At 43.1% G+C, this 16,139-nt stretch overlaps 1 protein-coding gene across 4 annotated transcripts in view; it reads right to left on the reverse strand.

Moving 5' to 3' along the window:
- Nucleotides 1-16,139, reverse strand: part of KCNK2 (potassium two pore domain channel subfamily K member 2) — a 207,607-nt gene that overhangs the window by 136,421 nt on the left and 55,047 nt on the right. Inside the window, exon 1 of one of the 4 annotated variants that reach the window (XM_002929577.4) lies at nucleotides 1,602-1,715. The exons of 1 other annotated variant lie outside the window; for it this stretch is intronic. In XM_002929577.4, coding sequence (XP_002929623.1) covers nucleotides 1,602-1,647 — 46 coding nt within the window. In that variant the 5' untranslated portion in view covers nucleotides 1,648-1,715. Of the gene's footprint in view, nucleotides 1-1,601; nucleotides 1,914-16,139 lie in introns of those variants that run through there. 2 more of the 4 variants (XM_019810276.2, XM_019810278.2) reach the window with 2 other exon arrangements.

Consider the following 16,139-nt stretch of genomic DNA (forward strand, 5'->3'; position numbering starts at 1 on the left):
GTTTGAGTACAGAAAATAAATCATCAGTTGCCCATCACAGAGAAGCTTTGCAAACAAAGCTATTTGAAGCTGGAGACCTAAGTAAGTAGTGTTTTACAGTGACGGCCGAAAACAGAGGGCTCCTCAAACCAGCAAAGCCCCAAATGACTTTGATTTTGAAGAGATGAAGTCAGAGCTCCAAGGAAGTAACTGTACCCAGGGCTCCAAGTGAAGGTTCCACATACAGATGTAATTGCTCGTTTCAGCGATTTCCAATGGTTCAACCTGCTGGATACAGGTGCATACACGTTTCTCTCCTGAGACACTCACCTGCTCAGAATAAAGCCACAAACCAGTAGGCACCTTTGTCATGTAATACTTGTATAGGCAACTTTGCTCAAAATTAGCATTGGACATGTGTTTTAATGTTTTAATTAGAAAAACTTTTTTAATAGACATGCTGATAACAGCTGATATCACTGTCATCTGCTGGCTACCTACGCCACCCCACCGCCAAGCTATTTAGTGTGTCTTGAGTGAAAAATAAAGGTCATAATCTAAAATCAAGCCATCTTTGGAATAAAAATAACAGGAAAGCCACATTATCTCTCTGAAGGAAGCTTTCCAAGCCTTTCCTTTCCAATTCTCGGTGCTCTCATATTTCTGGTTTCTCACATCAGTGATTTCTAGTCTGTAGAAGTGGAAAACACCAAGACTGTTTACCTTGATGCATCCAAATCCCAATCCAAAATCCCAGTGCCACATGAACACATTATAACTATATGCCTTTGGGGGAAAGGGACAGATACGTTTTTTAAAAGATTGTGTGTGTGTGTGTGTGTGTGTTAAGCTAATTCATTTCCTGATGAAGTTTAATTCTTTTAAGCTAGTCTCTTATTTTTAATTAGCAGAAATAGATATAAATGCACATTTGGCAGACAGAATGGACATCAATTGGTAAAATACCAAAATAAACAACAGCCTTTTCTCTCAATCTAACATGGGGAACCTCTGTATTTCCATCTCCACGTCGTTTGATGTATGATCAGGCAGAGTCGCTCCTCAGAACAAGGAATCCAAGAGTCGTCCCTTGCACACACTGTCATCACCATCACTACCTCCCTCCTCTGCCTCCAGCACATCACAGTCTCCTCTTAATCCTGGTCTCCCAGGCTCACGCAGGTATGCCTTCTATGCTCCGGGCCGCAGCTGACGACTCAATAGCAAGAGAAACGAGCCTTTTTTCAGCACCACTGCCTGTTCCACCACGCAATGGGCAACAAGTGTGACCAGGGTCACCATGCGTCCCTGCCGGTCGGCTGCTCCCAAGGGCTGACCCTCCTCCTCCTTCGGAAACTCCCCCAAGGTGTCCCAAACCCACACCCGAGGCAGATGCAAAAAGCCCCAGGCACCAGCGGGAGAGGGGGGAGCAGCAGCCAGCAGAGGAGCCCGGCATCGGTCTGCCTCCAAGGCGAGATTATGACCCAACACCTCGGACGGGAAACGAAGGTGGAGGACGTCCGCTTGCGGCCAGCGGGGCATTTGCAGCCCTCCCAGTCCAGGCAGGGGCGGGAAAGCGCGGGGCGGGAGGTTCGGGGGGGGGGGGCCCCCGGGGGTCTCACCTCCTGCTCTATAGCCGGGTCTCTCCCGCGAGGCGCTGGGAAGCATGAGGCATGCAGCATTCAAAATGTTTTTTGAAAAAGACGGACTTGAAGCTTTTACAAACACGCCATTGTACTCACTTCTTATTCAGAGTCGGGCTGCGCGCTCCGAGCTGCACGGGCAGGCATTTTCCCCGGCTTTGTTTTACAAGGTGGGGAGAGCGGGGCTGGACGCGGGAGGGGGTGGGGGGAGCGTGAGAAGAAACGAAATCGCGGGAAGGAGGGGACACCGGCGGGCTGGGCAGAGGGCGAGGCCGAGGCCAAGTTGGGCGCGGGCGCCGCCGCCCCCGCACGCGCCTGCGGCCGGGNCCCGCACCGGCGTCGCCCCTGCCTCCTCGCGTGGGGGCACTGCCCTGGGGCTCACCTGCTGCCTCTTCTCCTCTCAGCCCCTTCCACTAGCACTGCCCCCTCCCCACATGCCCATTCTCGCTCTCTGGCGCACAGAGCTCCAACCTATCTCCTCCCAGGGCGGGGTGCGGGACGGAGCTCTGGGGCGCGAGTCCCAGGACCCCTGCACGTGAGCATCTTCCGCTCCACTGGCCCACCACCACCACCACCACCACCACCACCCGGGGTTGTACGAGAACTGCCCCATGGGCGACCTGAGACCCCTGGAGTGGGATCGGTAATGAGGCTGCTGGCTTATTCCAGTCTACGCTTGGGGAGGTGTTGTCGAGTCACCAGCAACCCCCACCACACCCCACTTCCTTGGGTGCTTGACCTGGGCAGCCGAACTCTGATCAAAAGAAGGTTCCAAACCAGAAAGGATGGGGAAAACACCGGGAGCTAGGGTGCAGAAGGCATCTAGGGATGCAGAGGGAATGGAAGAAAAATCGGAAGCCTCTCAGGGCAAGACCCCCTTGCCGCGGACAGGGGTTGCGGATGTTCTCGGCAGAGCAGCGGAGTGGGAGACCTGGGACATCAGTCTGAACCCGGCGCTCCCGCACACCTCCGCGTCAAGATTCCAGCTTGGCGGCTACCAGACCCCGCCCAGACTCGTAGACTGCCGCCCGGGGGCTGCTGAAGGCGTGGCTGCAGGGGTGCCGGGCACCCAACCTGCAGAGGAGGGGAAGAGAGCGCGCTGAGTCGAGGCTGCAGCTGAACTAGGTTAGTCCCCTCGCTTCACACGTGATGCAGCGGAACTTCAGCCCGAGTGTAAACTCTCTCTTCCTTCTCACTTTCGCTGAGGGAATACCCCGCTGACCTCCACCCTCCCACCTCCACCGCTATGTTAGAGAGTTTATCTTCCAGAAAGGCTCCTGGGCCAACTTGAAGTATTTTGCCAGCTACAAGGAGAACTTCCTAGTGAAAACTGTAGATGTGAGAAACTAGCGAAAGCTATAGACCTGAAGGAGGTCAGGCAGAGCAGAAACACTCTTGAGGGTAAAAAGAACGTTGTAAACCTTTTGCAGAATGGTGGCCATCAATGCTTAAAAATGCCAAATTATTTTTTAAATTCCAGAATAGATTCAGCACCTCTTTCACCTATTAAAAATGTCTTCCTTATTAGGAATTCCTTCCTGCTGGAACAGAAACATGTTTTTCTCCACTCCTGCTCTCAATATAATCGGATGTCCTTTCTGGAATGTGAATCTGATCCTCTCACTTAAAACCTTTTCAAACTCTCTGGGTGACATATAATTTGCTTCCTGATCTGGCTTCTCTTTTTCATTCCAGGCCTTTCTGGGTACGTTCATCTTCCCTCACACACCTTCCCCCGGCTTTACATGACTAAGACATTGTATTAGTAGGGTTCTCTAGAGAAACAGAACCAATAGGGCATGTGTGTACGTGTGTGCAGAAGATTTATTTTAAGGAATTGGCTCACACTGTCATGGGGGCTGGCAAGTCCATCTGAAATTCCTAGGGCAGCTCTGGCTGGCTGGAAACTCAGGCAAGAGTTGATGCTTCTGTCTTGAATTTCTTCTTTTCTGGAAAACCTCAGTTTTTGCTCATAAGACCTTCAACTGATTATATGAGGCCTACCCATATCACCAAAGGTAATCTTTCCTTCAAGTCAACTGATTATAGATTGCAACCACACGTACAAAATACCTTCACGGCAACACCTAGATAAGGGTTTTTACCAAATAACTAGTAGCCAAGCCACCTAAAACGAATCATCACGGATATTGTCCTTCAGATCTCCCAGCAGTCTGGAAGTTTCTCCTGAATCCTAGCTAGTCAGGTGTCTTGCTGTTTGCTTCCCAGGCAACATGGGCTTCTATTTTTGCACTTGTCACACTGTGTTGTGCTTCTTCTGACTACACTGTAAGCTCAGTGAGAGCATAAGCCATATCTGTCTGTTCCCCATAGTATCCACAATTACCAGGGCCTGGTACCAAACAGGTGTTTGATAAACATCTGAATGGAAGTGTGGATGTGGACCTCATTCACCTGGCCTCTCTTCAGGTATTTGGAACCAGGGTATCCAGCATATATAGGACATGAGATGAATTCACCACCTTCAGAATCATTTCTACCCTGTCACAGGCTTTTTGTTCTCCAGGTTAAGTGATCCCAAACACTTTGAACTTCTCTTGTTTGTTAACTTCTCTCCTTTCCTTTAACAACTTGGTGATTCTTTCTTGTTCTTTCTCAGTCTTTTGCAAATTTGACCACACCGTGCGAAGCACTGGTCCTCTGTCAAACTGGCTTGTGCTTACCGCAGTGGGGGATTAATTCAGAGTTTACAGTCACCCGCATGGTGCTCCCCTTTCCCAGACTCATGGAATGGAAGACTCACGCCAATCCCAAATGCTGAATTGTCCTTTTCCCTCCTTTTCTCCATCGGCGTATCTGTAGTAGTCGTCTTCCGTCATCCTTCTCGCATTATTCTCTCATTAGACACATATATATGTGGGGGGAGGGGGAGCACAGATTTACTTTATAGAGACATTAAAATAAGATCAAAAGAAAAATTCCAAACTGTAACATCGGCAGGAAACGCTCCAACAAGCCAGCCTCAGCCTCACAAATAACTTGAAGGAACCAAGAGACCAGTCGGCACACTGACTTGAGCTCTGCTTTCCCCTGCAGCCCCCACAGCCTCTTCAGTTAAATACTCCTACCGCTTTAAGAGCCTTCTTGTGCCAAACACATACTTACTCACTGTGCTTGAAGTAAGAGGGAGAAAAGGAAGTAGACTAGTTTGTGGATCATCGAAGCTGGAAAACAAGGAAAGGGGATGGTTTATACTGTTTCATTTTATGCCTGTGTTTCTTAACACATACAAATCTCATTAAAAGTGTAATAGAAAGACTAGTTGGACTTGATTTCTCTCATGTCGCAGGACTATTCAACACCCCTCAATTTTACTTCAGTGGACAGGAAAATCTGAAATATGTCATAAAAAGATTGAGCTCCCCAAAATTCTATACTCCCTTCATTCCAGTGCTTTCAGAGTTGTTGTTCTGCTCTAACAGCATGAAATCTATAGGACTTCACTTTTATGCTTATTTTGCTTTTTGACCTTGGCCTACTCATAGTTACAAAAACAAAAAATGCCACTGTCTTTCCCATGATTCCAATCAGACTTGTAAGTTTGGAGTCCAAGTGACCTCTGTGGGTGTCCTAACTCTACCATTTGAGAACCGTGTAAGTTTGAAGGTGTCTCTTTATCTCTTTGACCATCAGTTTCCTCATCTACAAAATAGGGAGAGTGCACTGAACTCACAAGAGGTTGTCCTAAGAATGAAAGTAAGACCACATATATGGCTTTATCATTGTTAAGCCTTCAAGGGGATTTTATTCTCTCCTGTGCTTGACTTAACCCCATGAACCAGGCCAAGCCAGACTACCAAAAAATTTCAACTCTATGGTAACTCCTGCCATTCATTTAATCTTCTGGATAATGTCATTGCATAGATCTGAAATAAGGAAGGATGTGATTCCACATCTATCAAATATTTATTGAATGCCTACTGGCTGCCAAAGAGGAGCTCTGTGGATATAGCAAGGTTGCTGCCTTCATTAAGCTTCTCGTCTAGAGAGGGAAGGTTCTAAACAAGCCTAAAATTCAAATTCTGGTAAATGCAATAAAGAGAAGGCACAGGCTGCTATGAGAGTATTTAACGTTGGAGGGTCAGGGAAGGCCTGTCTTAAGAAGTGACATTATAGTTGGGCCCTGAAGATGGAGAGGGTGGAGAGCAGGGGTGGAGGGGGAGAGCCACAGTGTAAGGAAAGAGCTTCCTCAGGAGAAGGAGGAGCGGGTAGAGAGACTGGGAAGGGCAGAAGCATGGCAATTAGAATTTGGGGAGCTCAGAGAGGGAGGATTGGTGGTAGACAGTGATCAAGGTGCAGAAGCAGGCAGAGGCCAGGTCATATGGCACTTGGATTTTTATGGGACTTTGACAAATTTTCAGCAGAGCATGAACTTCATCAGATGGCGTTTAAAAAAAACCCTATTCTGGTGGCTACATGGAGAACAAACAGAAGGCGAATAAAAATGTAAGCATGTAGGCAACGAATTAGGTGTTATTGCTTGTGCCCAGGTGAGAGATTCATGGGATAGGAGATGGGAGGTAGCAGTAGATCGAGAGGGCTCTATGATCCATTGGTGCGGGAGTGGACGATGAGGGAGAGGGTGGGCATTTTCCAGGAGGTTCTAGTTCACTACGAACTCAGAGGAGACAACTATATAGACAGTACTTGAGTGCAACGCCTGCCTGATGCGGTCCCTCCTGAGGGCATTTACCTCCCTCTCTCATAGCTGCTGTGTTTCCTGTGGGGCTCATCCTACTTGTGGGTACAATGTGTGTCCTGGGTCTCAGCCAATACAGTCATGCTTCCTCAGCCTTTCAGCTGATTCAGGCATGAGCCTGTGACCACTCAGCCAACAAAGTTTATCCCATGGTTTCTGAGAGAAGAGACTTTCACACTATACCACTGACCTTGAACCCATTAACCTTGCAGCTTATTAATCCAATAAGAGAGGAGAAGGTACCAGAGAATGGAACCAATACAGAGCAAACAAAACCAAGATGACCAGGTCCAGGTGACAATGTTTGATGGATCCCATAAGGCACACGTTTTCTTTTTATAATCCAGTTTGTATTGAGACTTCTGACACTAAAAATCAAAGTCCACATTGAAACATTGCAGTGCAAGGAATTGGAGAACTTGGGAAATAACTTACCTATATGGAAGTTTCTAAGTTGACCCCCAATGATTCCTGCCTCTTGGTGTTCATGCCCTGTGCTTTACCCTCCCCTTGACTGTGGGCTGCTAATGAACAGAATACAGTACAAGCAATGGGATGTTTCTTCCAAGATAAGGTTATAAAAAGACCATGCACTCCTTATTCTCTCTTGGGATTGCTCCCTCCGATGGAAGCCAGCTTCCAGGTGATAAGGCAGTCCTGAGGAGAGACCCATGTGAGCATGGAAGTGCATCTCCTGAGGTCTTCCAACAGCCAAGTGAGTCAGCTTGGAAGCGTGTCCTTCCCCAGTCAGAACATGAGATGACTGTAGTCCTAGACAGCACCTGGGTACAGCCTCTTAAGAGACCCTAGCCAGAACCACTCAAGTAAGTTCCTCTGAGATTCTTGACCCTTGAAAGCTGGGAGAGCATAAATGTTTCCTATTTTCAGCTGCAAAGTTTTGGGGTGACTTGCTATGCAGCCACAGATAATAGTTAAATTCCAAGTAAGCTCATAAAGTGTCAGTCAGACATGAGCTATGCAAATTACTTTAAGAAGGCAATTCCTCAAAGGCCGAAACGTATTCACCTGAAGTATTCATAACCCTAAAATTAGACTGTGTTAATTAGAAGGAAAGTTGGACATCATCAGAAGAATAGTAAAGGGTTTCCAGAGCAGTGGGTCTTGAACCTGAGCATGCATCGGAATCCTCTGGAATGCTTAGAAGACATGGGTTGCTGAGCCCGCCCTCAGAGTGTCTGATGCATCACACCTGTGGGAGGGAGGCTGCGAACTAACACGAAGAACAAGTTGCAGGTGATGTTGACGCTGCGAGTCCTTGGAGCACACATTGGGAGTCTTGGACGAAAAGCGAGATTTGGGTACACTCTGCTCTGATAGCTCACAGTCACAGAGACCGTCTCTGCAGTGGTGAGAAATGGGGCTAGATGGCAGCTCATGATTTGGTGGACAGATCGTGGCAGGCATGAGCCCGTATCATCATTCACCCTCATTCTCAAAGTTGTGCAGTTTAAACGTTCTTTCCACCTGCAACACCACCTATATGGTCTATGCCATTTATGGTGCAAGAAATGTGCTTATTCACTCATTCAATGATTTATTTACTTATTTGGTACCATCTGTGCACCAGAAGGCATTTTTTTCTAGCATTCAGGGATATACAGGAGTAAAGAAGTTATGCCAGATCTTTGTAATTTGGAGTTAAAATAAGAAAAGAATGACATTCGTGAAATCATGTCCATGTCACTGAGTTGCTGTGAGGGCTTCAGATTAAAGTGACATACTCTGAAAAGTGAAAAAAAATGTCATTTTTCCCTAAAATTTTGAAAAATTCATCAAAATCAGGATGTTCATTTTGCAAAAAATAAGTCACTGTAAAAATACAACGCTCAACAATATTTTTAGTGGATTTGTATATGTGCTTACTTTTAAATAAACACATATGCCCAAAAAATATGAAGAAAGGTAAGTTTTTCTAATGCACACAAGAATCTCTTTCATAATGGTAATTCTGGTGTGATTTCTTTTTAGTTTTGAAAATTCATGTAAGTCGATACACCCATTTTTTGTATATGAACATCAGTGCTTTAATCATGTGTCCCCACCAGTATTAATCATTAAATATAAACTGATATCGATATATAATTTTGCTCAACTGGGAATAAGATATTGAATAAGGGCATTGCTAAGTAAAGAAAGCCTTATAAAATGGTATTCTGTTATCATAGAATAAATTCAGAGCACATTAGAATTTACTGAGTTTACAAAGGGGAAATTCTGCTCTAGATTTTCTTTCCCCATGCAAAGCTGAGTATCATTAGCTATCAGTAGGAAATGAACATTTAGCTGATATGTATCTAGACTTTAACACTCTCTACCTCTGACATCACAGGTAAGTCTTCCACCAATAATGAATTCATTAGGTGATTTTTTTTAAGTCTGCCAATATTAGGCAAACTAATTATATCAAATGTGATGCTTATTATTAAAATCAACCATAAATCCGGAGAGAACTAGAGCATTTTCAATTTTTTTTGATGGCTTTCATTACCTAATGAATTTTCAGCTCATCTAGTGCTTTATTTAAAACTTTTATTTGTTGTGAACATTTGCCAGCCCAGCTTTTTGCCTTCGCCTGAGATCACAAATTCTGACAGCAATGAAGAACGAATCAATTTTTTTGTGTGTGAAGAGCAAATCAAATCGATTTCTCTTCTAAAATGTAGTCGAAGACATAAAGGCAATAAAAAAGCAAATAGAGAATGTGAGTCTTTGGAATCTCCTAAAGATATTTTTTAATGTGTTCAGTAGCCAAAGATCTTAATTTCACCCTATGGAGATTTCAAGAATCTAGCTTTCCTTTATACCTTTTTGTGTCTGTGAATAAATGAGCACATACAAGGCTTGCTCATGGCCATCTACTAAGTTTATGGCGGAATTGAGATAAACACCCCATGCATCACCCAGGATGTGTTTATTCTATAAGAAAGCTGTAAAACAAAGAAGAAAGTAGCTTTTGGTAGAATAATTAAGGTCGTTGTATCGATCTCTCCAAATCCACAAAGTGATCATGGTAAGCCTGACACCACACCACCCCGGTCCCCAGGACCTTTCGCCAATGGCCTCATCTCCACATCTCCCATCCATTCTCTACGCACTGCAGCCAGATAGATCTCTGGAAAATAAAATCTGGTGAAGTTGAAGCCCTGATTAAAAGAATACACTAGCTTCCCATTGTTTTCAGGATAGAGACCCATACATGAAGGATATCTCAGTGTCCTGAATACCCTTGTCCTGTCAATAATAATGGTAACAAGAACAGCAGGAATGGTAACAAAAAGTAACATCTATCAAGGCCCACATGCCAGCCATTGTTTTAAGACTATTTCATTTATTATCTCATTTAATTTTCATACTAACTGTAGGAAGTAGCTACTTTTGTTACCCCTGCAGAAACTGAAATAACTTCCCCAAAGAAACATAGTTAATGAGTCCTTTTTCAGTTTCTTGAATAACCCCCACCTTTCCTTTCCTTAGAGCCTTCACACACATCAGTCTTTCCAGCCCAGACTGTAGCTGTTTCCCTCACTACTAGAAAAGCATTTCTACTTGTCTTTCAGACCTCTGCTAAAACACACCTACCTCAGACCAGGCCCTATATGCTCCTAACAAGATCAGCCCACCCCTACATGTACACTCTCCTCGTTATCCTGGTCATCATCGTTATTAAGCTACTTGTTTAAGTCATTACTTCACGACTGCCTATATTATTGTCCTTGGGCTGCCATAACCAAGTACCAAAAACTTGGGTGGCTAGAAACATCAGAAATCTTGGTCTCAGTTCCAGAGGCTAGAAGTCAGAACTCAAGGTATCACTGGGGCCCTGCTCTCTCTGGCAGCTCTATGGGAGAATCCTTCCCTGCTGTTCTAGCTTCTGGTATTTGCTGGAATCCTTGGTGTTCTTTGCTTACATGTATATGCACCACTCCGGTCTCATGGGTGTCTTCTTGTGTGTCTTCACATTGCTTTCCCTCTGTATCTATCTCTGTGTCCCAATTGCGCCCTTCTGAAAGGACACCTGTCAAACTGGATTAGGGCCCACCCTACTGACCTCATTTTAATGTGATTACCTCTTGAAAGACCCTCTTTCCCAATAAAGTCACATTCTGAGGTAGTGGCGTTAGGATTTTAATATACCTTTTGGGGAAGCCACAATTCAACCCATAACATTGCCCGAGAGACTAAAACAAGTTCAAGGGACCTTGTCATCTTGTTCCTTAGCACAATATCTGACACATAGTAGGCACAAAAAGCAATATTTATTAACTGAACAAAAGCTCATTTTAAGAGGTATTATTGAAAGAATCCTGTGATTATTCAGGCTCCAGAATCTCAACGCCTACAACACCAGGCCATAAATACACCTATCAAGTGAACTGGAGAAGAGATTCTGGTCGGCTTTAGTTGATTACAGCCATGAAAGAATGTAGATCCAGTGCATTAGACCTTCTAATTTTTCAAGAAAATTCAGATATCTATGTTGTTTTGGGTACAATCTTTCAATTTCAAAATGGGGGCAACTAGATCAATTTCCAAAATTAACAGTGCAAAATTAGGGGTGCCTGGGTGGCTCAGTCAGTTAAGCGTCTGCCTTAGGCTCAGGTCATGATCTGGGGGTCCTGGGATCAGGCCGGCATCAGGCTCCCTGCTCAGTGGGGAGTCTGCTTCTCCCTCTCCCTCTGCCCCTCCCCCTTGCTGGTGCTCTCTCTTTCTCTCGCATGTGTTCTCTCTCTCTCTCAAATAAGTAAAAACTTTTTTTAAAAAACAGTGCAAAATTAACCATAAACCATGTCTGTAGGCTGCACATGGTCCTGAGGTCCTCTGATTTAGCCTCTGGGTTAAGGTAGCATCAGATGCCCTGTGAGGTCACATCTGTAATAAAATGCAGTGATTCTGTTTTCTAGGCTACAGTAAGTGTTGAAACATCTTACTTCAACCACAGTCATGCAAGGCTGGCAGGGTGAGGCCAGTGAGGCACTCCCCCTGGGTACATTTAAAGGAGTGTCAGAAACAGTAATCAAGGGCACTTGGGTGGCTCAGTGGGTAAGCGTCTGCCTTCGGCTCAGGTCATGATCTTGGGGTCCTGGGATGGAGCTCCGCTTTGGGATCCCTGCTAAGGAGGGAACCTGCTTCTCCTTCTCCCTCTGTCCCTCCTCCCCTGCTCATGCTCTCTCTCGATCTGCTCTCTCTCTCTCAAATGAATAAATGAAATCTTTAAAAAAAAACAGTAATCAAGATAAGTAATATTTTAATACAATAATTTAAAAATCGATAATAGTATAAAAATCCATGATGATCAAAATTTCAAAATTTTAAATAAAGACCAGATCCAACCCCACATTTGAATGAACTGGTCTCACTCACCTCAACCTATCCCTAGGCCCTGCTCTCTTTCAGCAATACTCACCCTCGCTGCTAGATCACGTATGGGAACTCTCTTCTATTGCCTACGTTCTCCTGTCCTGGAGCTCTAGCTACGTGCTACGCTACAGAAGCAGCAACCTCGCACTTACCCCAAATTCTGTGCCCCAACATGCACTGCACTGCAAATCTGATGACGTAACTAATACTTCTGTGGATTTTCTAGTTCATCTTCCTCCTTTGAAAAGAATGAATCTCGAATGCGATCATTTCTTCTCGGGGATAGTAGTACTTGCTTCTGATGGAATCTCTTTAATTATATTTTTTCTCCCAGACTTCGGCTTAACACCTGCTTACTTCTGTGGCACTGTTAGTGCTTCAGATGGGAATCTGACTCTAGCCCTGCAACAGGAGTTGCTGCTGGAGCCCAGAAGATACAGGTTGGTTACCATGGAATGCTCTTATGTTGGTCCAGCTTTCAGCTTGGAAATCACATCTGAAGTGTTTTAAGGCTAGATATTTCAAAGAGCTCTTTTGACCTTCCCAAGCAGCCACTCAAAAAACAGACCTCATCCATCATCACCACAAACCCTTCTGTGAGATAATTAATGGGCATGATTAGGTAATAGGTGAGGGCAAATGTTAATTCAGAGTTGTCACAGTCTCTACAAGCTGTTCTCAGATCCTGAGAGTCACAAGACATGTCAGCATCACAGCAGAACTAACATAGCCAATTATGTAAATATATTTATGAACTGCCAAAGCACCCATTGAGAAGACAATTGGAACCAGGATGGAAACTTCAATACTGCATAATTCCTATAACTATACTTTGAATAAGAACAAGATATGAGGAGGAAAGTTGAACTTGGCCCCAAGAGCCTGGGAATTCTCCTTCTTCAGATGTTATGAGATAAAAAATATAATTACACAATTCATTTAATTGGTGCAGGACAGTTGCCTGATTATATATCTGACTATTCTTCTCTGAGAAATCTCCCCTGTTCTTTACTTGTGGTAAATTTGATCACAGTTGCCCATGTGTCCTGATAGACACTCATAACACCTTTCACACTTGTGTGTATTTATCTTTATGTCTGGCTTCCCCTAAATGACTAAAAGCTCTCTGAGGTCAGGTGTCTTACCTGAATTCTTTTCAATATCTTAGAACACATAGTAGGTATTCAAATGTTTGTTGAATTTGTGTGACCAGAAGACCACCCCTATCCCAATGCACACAAAATCATCAGCTCTTATGGCCCCCGAACAAGTATTTCATGGTAACTGTGACATTTATGATCAAAAAGCATTTAATTCACATCAAGGTGTCTTTGGTACATTGAGAGTCACTATACATCTGTCATGTCTTTCATGATCTCATGTAATTCTGTTATCACACAGATTTATATGAAAGTCATTGTAGCCCACTTGTGCAGATTATGAGCTCCCTAGATTCAAGTCCAGCCCCAGCCACATATGAGCTGTGCTTTGTTTTCTCATCTGTGAAATGGGGATGAAAAATATATCAACCTCAACTTTTTAATGAGACCTAAACGAGCTGATTCTTGAAAATTGTTTAGAACAGTGCCTGAAATATGGTAAGAACTCAGTAAACATTAATCACTATTAATACTGTTACTTCCACGGATGACACTGAACCATGGAGAAAGGAAAGAATATATGGATCTGAAGTAAGAAGTGAAACCAAAAAGAAGAGGTCAGTTACCAACTGGGGCTTGACCCAGCAAACACCTGGAAGCTGGCTTTTAGGAATCAAATGAGCAATTGGGATTCAGGAAGGAATCAGGTAATCGAGGCTGCAAAAGACGGAGTCAGATTCCAGACCTTCTGATCCAGGCAGAATTCAGGGAGCTCCTTTCTAGGGCAGGGAGCCTTTCCTATCTACCTGATGGGAGCGGAGTCCTTACCAGGATGAGGCCAACAAGAGACAGCGATCCAGTTAAGTTAGGAAGGGAGACAGCAGGTGGGTTTACGAGGTGACTCTGGGAGCCCAGAAACAGACCTGAAAGTCTATTCTAACCATTATAGACCTGGTGGTGCCACTTTCTTTACCATGTACATACTCAGATCTCCCTTTGGCTTTGCCCCAACATTTTGGACTCTTGCTATCTGAAACTGTCCCTTTAATTGTATTGACTTGACTTTATATCTCCTTAGCAACCATGATTACTTCAAATGCTTCTGGGTTTGCTTGATTTTTCCCCCCTTTCATTATTATCGATGTTGTTTTCTGCACGCAGATAAAACTCTTCTTTTCCACAAACAGGTTTTTAGTTAAAGTAAAACTTTTATATCCCCAAGTTGTTGGTTGCTAAGGGGACCAACATATGCAAATAACCTACAAACACAACAAAGGCCCCAGGAATGGGGTTTGCTATTGGGCCAACAGGTGTAATGTGTATTTACTACCGTGACTCAGATTTTGTACCTGATTTTTTTTTTCTGATTTATTAGGGATTTCTATTTTTCCTCTCACATTATGCTCACATATTACTATACACGTATTAATGTATCACGTCATGCTCAGTTTAATTAAACCTAAGATGTGAGTATTTACTGCTTTATTTTTAACAATTGTTGATGAAAATCTGTTGGCCATCAAGTGCAGCTGTGAACAAAATAAACTGCCTTTTTTTTCACTTTGCTATCTACCCCAACAGTGGAATGCTAAGTTTTGTGGTAGTTTTTCTTTGGAAGAAAGTTGGGTGGAAAAAAACTTTAGTGTTTTCCATTGATATTTTCTCAAGAAAGGAGCCAATAGTGCATTGTTGAGATTCCAAAATGCCTTGCCAACCTCCTTGGTAATTAATTGTAGTGTTTCCTTTGCCTAAAGTGATGGATATCATTTGCACCATTTTTTTTATGTGGCATTATATCCTTCGTATACTATATCTGCATACTTGGGACAGTATAGATTTTAACCTCAAGTGTCTTCCCTGCTGCGCTTGGCCTTGAGTTCTGAGTCTGGGGTTTAGTACCCCTTTACTGTAATCCTATAACAAAGTATGTGTTCAATAAAAATCAAACCGACATTATTGTTTATAAAGGATTATACTAAAACTCCAAAGACTGGGTGATAAAAATATGAAAACTGTACAGCCGTCTTTGTAAAGATTTGATTATCTAGTTGGGAAGACAACATTTCCATGAAAAAAACAAAAATGAATTATAAAGGCACACTTGGAATGGACCACAAAGGAAACATCTGCTTAGGTACATAATAAATATTTATTTAAATTAATTATGATGGGAGCATTTCCAGTCATATTTCGAGGACTTCTCTTTGAGAATACTTTGTTAGCAATTTGTTTAAAATATTTAGTATGAAAGTAAGTTATTTTTAAATTCAATTCATGATGATTTTTTGTCATTAATCTGGTCTAGGTTTCCTCAACATTTTCCTAGTGAAGTCATCACAGAGTGAATCATTCTGTTAGACACCATGATGCACAACCTGATTGCCATCAGCGCATTTGATTGTATTTGTACATCTCTCTTCCCCTCTTGACGGTGGGTCCCTTAGGGTAGGGACTGTGTCACCCTCGTGTTTGTGTCCCTAATGCCTAATACATAGTAGCTTCTCAATAAAAGTTTGTTGACATGAACTCAAGTATTTCAGCAACCTCAGAGACTTTTATTTATATAAATTTCATAAATTTTTAATTATTAAATATTCCAAAAGAACAGAAAATAGCATAAACCTGGATTTTAAAAGTACTAACTTTTGCTGGATTTGCTTTAGTTTTTTTTTCTTTTTTGACGAAAAATAGGTTTTCAATTATTAAATAAAGTTATCAAATAAAATTATTAAATTAAAAATTATTAAATTAGATTTAAAATTATTAAATAAAATTATTAAATAATTTTTAATTATTAAATATTCCAAAAGAACAGAAAATAGCATGAGCCTGGATTTTAAAAGTACTAACTTTTGCTGGATTTGCTTTAGTTTTTTTTTTTTTTTTTAAAGATTTTATTTATTTATTCGACAGAGATGGAGACAGCCAGCGAGAGAGGGAACACAAGCAGGGGGAGTGGGAGAGGAAGAAGCAGGCTCACAGCAGAGGAGCCTGATGTGGGGCTCGATCCCACAACGCCGGGATCACGCCCTGAGCCGAAGGCAGACGCCCAACCGCTGTGCCACCCAGGCACCCCTTTTTTTTCTTTTTTGACGAAAAATAGATTACAGCTAGAGTCCCAGTGGACTGCCCCCCCCACCACCTCCTCCACATTCCTTTCTTTTTCCTTCCCCCAAATAGCCATTCTTCTGAAGTTGGTGTTCATCCTTCCTGTGCTTGTACTTATGTCTTTCCAATGTATGTATGTAGCCATAAAAATATAAAGTATTTTAATTTTTCCACAATGGTATCATATTATAGGAATTCTTTTCAGCTGGC

This window comes from Ailuropoda melanoleuca, chromosome 8 (assembly GCF_002007445.2).
Source record: "Ailuropoda melanoleuca isolate Jingjing chromosome 8, ASM200744v2, whole genome shotgun sequence".
Taxonomy (NCBI): domain Eukaryota; kingdom Metazoa; phylum Chordata; class Mammalia; order Carnivora; family Ursidae; genus Ailuropoda; species Ailuropoda melanoleuca.